The 12,105-nt window shown below is 44.4% G+C and overlaps 1 protein-coding gene across 1 annotated transcript in view; it reads right to left on the bottom strand.

Annotated features, from left to right (window-relative positions):
• Nucleotides 1–224: 224 nt before the first annotated feature.
• Nucleotides 225–12,105, bottom strand: part of LOC139456426 (fibrillin-2-like) — a 62,914-nt gene continuing 51,033 nt past the window's right edge. The window contains exons 68-78 of the mRNA XM_071238132.1: nt 11,619–11,732; nt 11,215–11,313; nt 5,483–5,599; nt 4,671–4,811; nt 4,142–4,339; nt 3,609–3,824; nt 3,171–3,320; nt 2,231–2,616; nt 1,816–1,933; nt 1,297–1,376; nt 225–624 (exon numbers count right to left, since the gene is read on the bottom strand). Coding sequence (XP_071094233.1) covers nt 583–624; nt 1,297–1,376; nt 1,816–1,933; nt 2,231–2,616; nt 3,171–3,320; nt 3,609–3,824; nt 4,142–4,339; nt 4,671–4,811; nt 5,483–5,599; nt 11,215–11,313; nt 11,619–11,732 — 1,661 coding nt within the window. The 3' untranslated portion in view covers nt 225–582. The remainder of the gene's footprint in view (nt 625–1,296; nt 1,377–1,815; nt 1,934–2,230; nt 2,617–3,170; nt 3,321–3,608; nt 3,825–4,141; nt 4,340–4,670; nt 4,812–5,482; nt 5,600–11,214; nt 11,314–11,618; nt 11,733–12,105) is intronic.

Raw genomic sequence — 12,105 nt, 5'->3', positions numbered from 1 at the left:
CAGTGGTAAACGTGACGACCTGCCTCATGTCCTGTGTTTCACCACAGTGGTAAACGTGACGACCTGCCTCATGTCCTGTGTTTAACCACAGTGGTAAACGTGACTACCTGCCTCATGTCCTGTGTTATTTCCTGAAGGGTTTCCTCTGGATTTCCTCTAGGGTTTCTGCTGGATTACCTCTAGGGTTTCCCGTATATATTTCAAACAAATACATCACGAATATGTCCGTTTGCAGAATTTTATTTGCAACACTTCATTCAGATAAAACATGTATAATATGGCACATAATTGTGTCCAATATCAAGTTAACAAACCTGCTTACATCTCTATGAAAAGGACAAATTGCTTAAATGAACAGAGATAACTTACAAGGAACACATACGAAGCAGGTGAGCTAGCCAACAGTAAGTAGATCCGGCACAGCCGAGGACACACAGGACATAGGACAGATGATAGCAGTTGTCGTTGTACAAAGCGACGGGGACAGAATGACGCGGAATGAGTATGGGTTTACGTGAGAGGTTTAGTGTGAACTCAGTAGTAACAAGTTCAACAGTATTAACAGTTGTTCATTTATAGAAACTAGGACATCTCGCCGGGGTCGCAGAGGATCCAGAATCGAGCCTGAAAAAAACAATGTTTGTGATTAGAAGGGGGAGGGATAGAGAGACCTGCCAGATTCAATCTGCTGAATAGTGTTGACCAGTTTGACCATTTAGGGCTGTTGCTGAGAACAAACCCGTTTCCCCCTGAATAAGGAGAGTGAAAAAAGAAACCGAAAAAGAGAGGGTTTAAGTTATATCCAGACGCTTTGTATATAACCCTAAGGTTAAGGAATACCCGTAAATAACAACAACAATAATAATAATAATAATAATAATAATAAACAACACAGCAATGATAATAACAATATACAAATATTTATATACTTATTGAAATTGATAACATGGATGCACAATAATTTTGTCAGATAATGTTTACTGCAGTGTTTAATAAACATACACGACTTCAAGAAATTCTGCCCCTGAGAGAAATTTTATCTTCAGTTTAACATCTTATTATTACGTCTCTGTCCACCAATACATACGAGGGGCCTCGTATTTGTACATATATATTGCAGATGCGCCCAGCTAACTCACCACCACAATGCCCTTGGTGGTCGCTGATGGTCGCAAGGAGAGACGTTCGCCATTACATTTGCATTGAGTAGGCAGTTTACCTACTTATTGCTCTATCAGTTTAGACTATACTTGTACGTACGTGTAGCACTCCGTGGACACTATAGGTTGCACTTACCCAGTCGACGAAGCCTACAAATGATTGGTACAGGTAGCCCTGGCCTATTTGCACCGGACACTCACGGGTGGCGATTTTACCTGGTTGAAGAAGAGACGGCCAATGAGATATACAAAAGTAGGCCTATATATATAGTTCGGCTGCAAGGTCTCCTAACGTGGGTGAAATTAGGACAATGTGTACTGATACTCATTAAACATGAGTTGATCACAAAAATTAAGTAAACATCTCTTATTCTTACCAAGACCGTATGGATCTTGTTTACAAGAAGGTAACAAAATAAAACGTATTGCAGCAGTTGCAACTTCATGCGACTCGTAACGAGCCACTCAACAGCATTACGCTATTATATCTTATCATGAGATCATGTGTTGAATGTTACTGGAGAACATGTATGGTATTAACTTTTTGTATAATTAATATTTATTATACTCATCGTATCGTGACAAATGTTATCGACACAGCACAAGCTGCGCCCATTGTAGAACTCATAATATTGGTCATTGACCCGGAACTCACCCCCAAGTGTCACTGTTGAAGTACGTGTAACTGCGCCTGCGCCCTTGGCACTTCCTGTCAGGTCGTAAGATCCTTCCCCACTGAGGACATACCTCAGCTCGAGAGTGACCCAGTCGTTCTGAAACAGTACACATGGTTTAATAATCCCGAACACTGGGGGGAACACTTGGGACACTAGACGTCACAATGTATGCGGGGTTGCGTACCTTAGGCGTACCAGGATCTTATGATAGTAGGCTTTGGTCTCACATTCGCCTTGATTATGATCATTGGTTTGTTAGTACCTTGCTCGTTGTCCATAGGTTTCATCAAAGAGGTAAATAACCTTCGTCACGTGATTTCCTCCCACATTAAGCTAACATGCCCCGATTTAAGGGACCAACCAACCAAAACTCTTCAATCACAAGAAACTTACAGAGTCAGTTGTATATTGGAGATCGACTGCTGATTCTTGGTCGTTACCCTCAGCAACAACCTTGAAAAATGCTTGTCCGCTTGTGGAAGACGACGGGCGTACAGTGATGGCCATGCTGGCAGTGACGTTGCAGTCACCGTTGCTGACAACGGCGTATTCTTGACCGGGTTGCAGGAGAGATGTTTGGATGCGCACACGGGACACGAACACGGGGTTATGGAAGCCGGACTTGGCGAAGGGATTGATGAAGACCCGGCTTCTACCGGTGAAATTGCCAGCCTTTCCGTCGGCACCGCTTCTTGTAACCAGATCGACGTTCTCGAAGACGAAAGAGGAGTTGATTTTATCGTTGAACTCAATGGGCCAGTCAGCACTGTCACAGGAGCCTGAATGAAACGAAATAAGTCAACTAAGGATATAACTAAATCAAATATGTAATCAGTAGTCGGTCATGACGAACCAACATTTCTAATCACACAGCAGTTGGGTCATCAGATGTTTTCTCGTGTGTCGACTTTGAACAAGTCTCCTTGGGTGAGTGGAACCACACAGATAACGATATGTTCTTGTTTCAAAGTCGTTTTGAAATAAGGTTGTAAAACATGCTTTTTGAATAGTATCCTTTAAGACTAAAACAGAATTAATCCATGGCAGTCTCAAAACACAGTACCATATGAATTGTGAACGATTAGTGTGTACAGATGGCCCACTGGTAGAAGTCACGTTGTTTCAGGATCGGCTGATCATGGGTTCCTGTCCCAGAGTCGCAATGACTATGACTCTTGGTATGTCAGCACCATATTCTAGTTTCAACAAGAGGTAAATGTCTCTTGCGTCAATTTGGGTTTCGTCCCAAGTTACACACATTGCTTTTGAAAACGGTTATAAAGCCAACACTCATTCACTCACAAAGAACACTTGAATACTTTAATGGACCTACCGACTCTGGTTGTGGGTCGTGTGTCATGTACACACACGCAGTTGTCCAGATCGAACACGGTGCCAGGGCCACAGCTGAATGTCTTTTTCACATCCCCAACCATCTGCGAGAAGACTTTGGGGTTCGTTGGGTCGTGTATCAGGTGACATCCTGGGAAGAATCAGATTAAACGTCTATATAGAGCGTGAAGGGCCATTTTACAGACGACAGCAGGCATGTTTGTTGTGATTAATTATTATGACATTATTATTATGTTTAGTTAACATTTATTACACATTTTTTCTCGTTAGAATATGAAATATTTAGATTAGTTTATGACGCAAATTAACCCAAGCTGATTCTCAATCGACCAACTTCGATGTTATACTGAAATGTATTTTGTAAGTTCGCTCTTTTATTTTAATAACGACTTTAAATACTTTGTTTAGGACCCCTTACTCTTTTCTCCGGGACATGGAGGCCTGCTGGTCGCGTCACGCCGACAAGTCTCGGGGCAGTTGGGGTCGGGGAGACAGCGCCTCTGTCCGCGGTCGTAGCCTTGTCCAGGGGGACAACACATGCTCTGGACCGTCTTCCCGTTGGAACAACGCCAGTAGGGTTGGCATTCCCGAATATGGGAGTAGGTGCTGTTGCTTGCTTTACCAAGACAGAAATCTGGAAATGCCATGAGATGAAAACAATGGTTAAATGTTTTTAATAATTTAACAGCCTATGGCGCAGAGAGTGTGTATTGCAGGTGATCATTCGTTCATCATTTGAACGTTTCTAAAACCTGAATCACTTTCAGAATAGGAATCAACATTTTATTGATTGGTTTCCGTCATGGTGTAAGGTAACACATGGTCACTTGTTGAACTTTGTGTTACACGGCTGAGACATTATTCTAATAGAACGGTTTCTGGCGAATAACACATACGTTGTGTTCATAATGTACGGTGTCTACGATACAGAAACAATTTATATGACCTCACCGTCTTTACAGAAGACCTGGTCGGGGTGGTTGCAGGTGAGCGTACTCTGATCGAAAAGAGTTCCAGGAGCACATTCAAAAATCTCTGGCACTGGTGGCCCGCTGACCGACTCCTGACAGCGCACAAACAGATCACAGCGCTGCTGGACACCAGTGTAGCCCACGCCGTTCTGGTACTTGCAATCGTCACACAGGTTGGCTAGAAAAATGGTGGACGAGAATACAACGCCGGGAGACCGCTGAACAGATATAATGATACAGCAGTTTATCACTGTATGAACTGACTAGCATAATTGCTATTACATAAGAATGTGTGTTTACGAACTGTGTAAATTGATACTGTGTCCCAGCAAGGTTGGGTTTCTGACATGTTGGAATTCTTTGTTTCAGGTGGAAGGGGACGGTAAGGAGGCGAATTTTCCATTTTAAATTTCAGAGAGAAATGAGGATTAAGGACAATCACACTCAGATAATGATGACAGTTTCAATAGTACGAAGGCATTTGCCACGTTTTTGTCATACTAGTTTACCTCTCAGTTCAATGTCACATCGCGGTCCACCCATAAAGCGTGGGCACCTGGTGCAGACACAGCGGCCATTACAGTCCCGGGTGGCCTCGCCTCCAGGGCCGCACAGTTCCTCGGAGTTGTCGCAGGTACGAGTCGTCAGGTCTGTAGGTAGAACCATAGAGGAACCACTTAACTTGACTCGGTACTATTTGCATTGAAATTCCGAATCCTCTTTGTATCCACTGGACAATGTAACCCCCAGAAGTAAGAGCGATATACCCTGATGCATGTACTACGACCTTGAAGTGATACTTTTAAAGACAATGTGGACATCATTGGGTACAATAGCAGTTTTGCTATTAAATGTTCACAAGGTCGACCCATTTCTTTTTTTCAACATAATGAATAGGAGTTTCAAAAGCAACTGTGATCATGAAGATATAAACTGTATTTGCTGGGATAAATAATACAATACAATAGTATTACAATACTGAGCTATATTGAGCTTCTTTAGTTATTTTCAGTTTACGTTGAAATGTCTGGATATGTTAATTCACAAATTTGTGTGTTTCAAGAAATACGCCTTAGTTACTGTGGCTAATGGGTGTAGAAGTGGTGAGCTAAGACTACGGTGTCAAACTGTCAATCTCTAAAGGTGTGTTCTCTTCTATTTCCAACCCCACCCACCCTTTTTAACTTGAGCGACATATCTGTAGAACCATAACTATTTATAACCAGTTATCTTTCCCCATAAGGTGACTCCTCTACTTCCAACACACCACCCGCATGTGAGCTCACACCCTTCAGGTGTGGCAGGGGGTAGGTGGACCTACCCGTGATGTCCTCGCACTGTGCCCCAGTGAAGCCGAAGACACACTGACATGTGCAGCTTGTCGTGCGCACAGTCCCGCCATTGAAACAGTTGAGGTTGCATGGAGTGCCGATCTTGTCTGGAACGAAGCAATTTCCAGCATGACACTGTTTCATGCACGATTACATTACAACAGCAGCTCCCAGCCCAGCCCTTTTGTTGATCGCCAATGTTACCACCAAGCAGCGCTCATGATAGATCGTGTCCTCATGTCTAACCTCTGAATGACTACAGTTATAAATATTCCATTGTTTACCCCAGTTTCTACCCCTCATGTTCTGTCACTGTGTGATAACATCCCTCTTAACAATACCACTCTGAACACCATCGTGCAAGAACAGCTACTACTGAATGAATGCACACTGTCGCGTAAAACACGTCCAATCCTCAGGAGGACATGGCTCTGAGGCATGCATAGGCCACCACGGGGGGATCTTCTGCCCGACTGCCCGCATGACTTGAGATGGGTTTGTACTTACCACTGCAGGTGAGACCTGTGTAGCCGGTGTCGCAGACACAGACGCAGTTGCCATTGGAGGACACAGCCCTGCCGTTCTGGCAATAAGTCCGACTGCATTCTGTAACCAAGTGTCATTTACTTACAGTCAAGTTCGAAAGGTACATGTTTCTAAACTGATGGCATTTATAGGGTATCCTTCTGTCCCTGTGTTTGACATGGGTCAAGTTCAAGACCTAGGTCGCTTTGTGTAACAATACAGTGTGGCACAAGGATCTTAATCTGAGTTTGTTGTGTCATATATTCTCCAGGGAAAAGATACGAATGAGAGAATTTGTCGGGGAATGTGTATCTGCATGTTTCTCCATTGTTGGTACAATTCCTGTATTGATTGCCTTCCCCTACAGGCATACAGCGGCGACCTACGTGGAGTGATGATTTCACAGTTGAGACCTGAAGAACCGACAGGGCACTGACATATGCATCTATTTCCAAATCTTACGTTAGTTCCACCATTCCTACAAGCATTCGGGTTACATACTGAAGAAGAAAAGTGCAAACAAAGTTTTAGCTGCCGTGCCAAATGAACCGCTCGTCATTTAACTCATATGTTCAAATCGGCGAACAACTTATAGGATGTGGAGTGTGTCCTATCTGTTATACGAATCCGACTCTCCGTGTGTTCAGTAGTGAGTGAGTTCAAATATTAGGCCGCATCGGTATTGTTCAGGTGAACATCTGAGTTGCTATTGCATGTGACGGGTGTCCCCGGTGGGGCAGGAAACGCTCACCCTCTAAAAACACCTGTTATCATTGCTTTTTGATAGTTAGGAGATAGACATACCGACAACAGCCTGTGAACAAAATATCGCGCTGTTTATGCGGGGTAAAGCTGTTTGTATACACAGTAATACTTCATGCAAACATATGACAGGCATTGAAATCATGTAAGCACGGCAATTTGGTAAGATAACAAGAAGTGGGAAGCCCCTAAAGAAAACTAAGCAAGCTTTGAAAAGCTTCGTTCCACACAGCACCTCACCACTGTGATGTCATATCGCTAATTGTGACGCAAAAGATATGACGTCGTAGTCGTATATCGAAAGCTCTCTGTTGTCCCCAAAACTTTAACTACATTCTCTTCTTTCTTGTTTTCTGCACGAAATGCATTGCCACACATTCTCTGAATATTGTAGTAATCGCAACTTTGCATTTTGTAACCTGTAATTTTAGATATAATTAGTTAAATATGCCTACCGACAATGACTGAAAAAAGTACTATTCTGTTTCAATCAGAGGGGGTTTATTATTGTGATTTAATAGCCTCTAAATGACCAATCAGAATCGAGTAATTTCCAAATTCATGGTAGAATGATTGATAAACACATGCTTATGATATAGTCGGAAAGGTACAATGGACTCTTATGATTATGGAAATGTTTGTGTCGCTCATGTTCCAGCCATACGGCGATAAGAACAACTGTTTAGCAGAACAACCAAGAGTTGTCTGTTCTTGCATACTGCTCAAATGATACTTGTCAGCCCTATTTACAACATGTCCCCAGCCATGTTGCCAAGACTCAATCGTGTACAAGCAGCAGTGGTATGACTGGAATAGTGCTCAGGCCATTTTCTCTCTCGTTCACAATATTTGTCAGGGATCTGGAATCAAAGGTTGTACCAGAGGAGCATATATATGTCATATCTACCCTTATCATGTGACTCCCTACCCCCAACTAAGTGGTTCACGTGACACAATATCGGCCAAGATTTACCAAGCAGATTCGATTGAACCAACATGGTGGTGACCAACAGCCAGGATATAGCTGACGGAATGCTCCGTTCAGCATTAAAGCCCACGAACTTAACCCACAACTTAGGGAAGCAACTGCGTAGAAAATCAGTAGATTTTAAATACATAACAGGAATGTGTGCTCGATCCCTCCCCAACTCAGCTTTTGTCCAAAACATTTATGACACAAAGCAAAGCTTTGTAGTAATAGTTGCAACAAACATTTACAGTGCCAGCTGATGTATATCCTGTTACCCATGTATTCCCACGAGCCAACTGACCTGGTTGCGTAATCTCACAGTTGATACCGGAACTCCCGACAGGGCACTGGCATCTGCACGTGCTTCCAAATCGCTCGTTTGTTCCGCCGTTCTGGCAAGCTGTCTGGTCGCATGCTGTTGGAGAACAGTGCGATACCCTAAACATGCTACTCGTAAATACACAAAAATCTGTGCAAAATGTATTCATAACAGAAATATAGGATAATTACGATGGAATGGACTGTATGTCTGTGTCTTCTAGTGTAAGTACAACTAATCACAGACCAGTCCATTTCATGCCATTGTCAATCGATATTTTCATGAAAGTCATTCCCTTTCAAAATGCTGAAAATATCTAAAGGGGGAAATTGACAACAAAAGGTGATGTCCCCATTTATGTAATTCCCATGATACACTACACGGTAGTGTCGCTATTTTACTGAACTTTCATCGGGCTAACACGAAAACGCAACCTTCACCCACCCTACACAACAATCTACACCCACCCTGCACTACAACCTACACCCACCCTGCACTACAACCTACACTCACCCAACATAACAACCTACACCGACCCTACACAACAACCTACACCCATCCTACACAACAACCTACACCCATCCTACACAACAACCTACACCCACCCTGCACTACAACCTACACCCACCCTACACAACAACCTACACTCACCCAACATAACAACCTACACCGACCCTACACAACAACCTACACCCATCCTACACAACAACCTACACCCATCCTGTACTACAACCTACACTCACCCAACATAACAACCTACACCCACCCTACACAACAATCTACACCCACCCTACACTACAACCTACACTCACCCAACATAACAACCTACACCCACCCTACACTACAACCTACACCCACCCTACACTACAACCTACACTCACCCAACATAACAACCTACACCCATCCTACACAACAACCTACACCCACCCTACACTACAACCTACACCCATCCTACACAACAACCTACACCCACCCTACACAACAACCTACACCCATCCTACACAACAACCTACATCCATCCTGCACTACAACCTACACCCACCCTACACAACAACCTACACCAATCCTACACAACAACCTACACCCACCCTACACAACAACCTACACCCATCCTACACAACAACCTACATCCATCCTGCACTACAACCTACACCCACCCTACACAACAACCTACACCAATCCTACACTACAACCTACACCCATCCTACACAACAACCTACACCCATCCTACACAACAACCTACACCCATCCTACACAACAACCTACACTCACCCAACATAACAACCTACACCCACCCTACACTACAACCTACACCCACCCTACACTACAACCTACACCAATCCTACACAACAACCTACACCCACCCTACACTACAACCTACACCCATCCTACACAACAACCTACACCCACCCTACATAACAACCTACACCCACCCTACACAACAACCTACAACCACCCTACACAACAACCTACACCCATCCTACACTACAACCTACACCCATCCAACATAACAACCGACAACCACCCTACACAACAACCTACATCCATCCTGCACTACAACCTACACCCACCCTACACAACAACCTACACCAATCCTACACTACAACCTACACCCATCCTACACAACAACCTACACCCATCCTACACAACAACCTACATCCATCCTGCACTACAACCTACACCCACCCTACACAACAACCTACACCAATCCTACACTACAACCTACACCCATCCTACACAACAACCTACACCCATCCTACATAACAACCGACACCCACCTTACACAACAACCTACACCCATCCTACACAACAACCTACATCCATCCTGCACTACAACCTACACCCACCCTACACAACAACCTACACCAATCCTACACTACAACCTACACCCATCCTACACAACAACCTACACCCATCCTACACAACAACCTACACCCATCCTACACAACAACCTACACCCACCCTACATAACAACCTACACCGACCCTACACAACAACCTACAACCACCCTACACTACAACCTACACCCATCCTACACTACAACCTACACCCATCCAACATAACAACCTACACCCACCCTACACAACAACCGACAACCACCCTACACAACAACCTACATCCATCCTGCACTACAACCTACACCCACCCTACACAACAACCTACACCCACCCTACACAACAACCTACACCCACTCTGCACTACAACCTACACCCACCCTACACAACAACCTACACCCACCCTACACAACAACCTACATCCACCCTGCACAACAACCTACACTCACCCAACATAACAACCTACACCGACCCTACACAACAACCTACACCCACCCGGCACTACAACCTACACTCACCCAACATAACAACCTACACCGACCCTACACAACAATCTACACCCACCCTACACAACAACCTACACCCACCCTACATAACAACCTACACCTACCCTACACAACAACCTACACCCACCCTACACAACAACCTACATCGACCCTACACAACAACCTACACCCATCCTATACAACAACCTACACCCATCCTACACAACAACCTACACTCACCCAACATAACAACCTACACCCACCCTACACAACAACCTACACCCACCCTACACAACAACCTACGCTCACCCTGCACAACAACCTACACCCACCCTTCACTACAACCTACACCCACCCTACACAACAACCTACACCCACCCTACACAACAACCTACACCCACCCTACACAACAACCTACACCCACCCTACACAACAACCTACACCCACCCTGCACAACAACCTACACCCATCCTGCACTACAACCTACACCCATCCTGCACTACAACCTGATCGCCAATGTTACCACCAAGCAGCGCTCATGATAGATCGTGTCCTCATGTCTAACCTCTGAATGACTACAGTTATAAATATTCCATTGTTTACCCCAGTTTCTACCCCTCATGTTCTGTCACTGTGTGATAACATCCCTCTTAACAATACCACTCTGAACACCATCGTGCAAGAACAGCTACTACTGAATGAATGCACACTGTCGCGTAAAACACGTCCAATCCTCAGGAGGACATGGCTCTGAGGCATGCATAGGCCACCACGGGGGGATCTTCTGCCCGACTGCCCGCATGACTTGAGATGGGTTTGTACTTACCACTGCAGGTGAGACCTGTGTAGCCGGTGTCGCAGACACAGACGCAGTTGCCATTGGAGGACACAGCCCTGCCGTTCTGGCAATAAGTCCGACTGCATTCTGTAACCAAGTGTCATTTACTTACAGTCAAGTTCGAAAGGTACATGTTTCTAAACTGATGGCATTTATAGGGTATCCTTCTGTCCCTGTGTTTGACATGGGTCAAGTTCAAGACCTAGGTCGCTTTGTGTAACAATACAGTGTGGCACAAGGATCTTAATCTGAGTTTGTTGTGTCATATATTCTCCAGGGAAAAGATACGAATGAGAGAATTTGTCGGGGAATGTGTATCTGCATGTTTCTCCATTGTTGGTACAATTCCTGTATTGATTGCCTTCCCCTACAGGCATACAGCGGCGACCTACCTGGAGTGATGATTTCACAGTTGAGACCGGAAGAACCGACAGGGCACTGACATATGCATCTATTTCCAAATCTTACGTTAGTTCCACCATTCCTACAAGCATTCGGGTTACATACTGAAGAAGAAAAGTGCAAACAAAGTTTTAGCTGCCGTGCCAAATGAACCGCTCGTCATTTAACTCATATGTTCAAATCGGCGAACAACTTTTAGGATGTGGAGTGTGTCCTATCTGTTATACGAATCCGACTCTCCGTGTGTTCAGTAGTGAGTGAGTTCAAATATTAGGCCGCATCGGTATTGTTCAGGTGAACATCTGAGTTGCTATTGCATGTGACGGGTGTCCCCGGTGGGGCAGGATACGCTCACCCTCTAAAAACACCTGTTATCATTGCTTTTTGATAGTTAGGAGATAAACATACTGTGTTTTCAATGTAGAGCTGCGCGTTCGATTCCAAATTCAGTTTAGCGCGGTTAAATCTGCAGGTAAC

This window comes from Haliotis cracherodii, unplaced genomic scaffold (genome assembly GCF_022045235.1).
Source record: "Haliotis cracherodii isolate W230 unplaced genomic scaffold, xgHalCrac1.p SCAF_11, whole genome shotgun sequence".
NCBI lineage: Eukaryota > Metazoa > Mollusca > Gastropoda > Lepetellida > Haliotidae > Haliotis > Haliotis cracherodii.
This window is presented reverse-complemented; position numbering and strand designations above follow the sequence as displayed.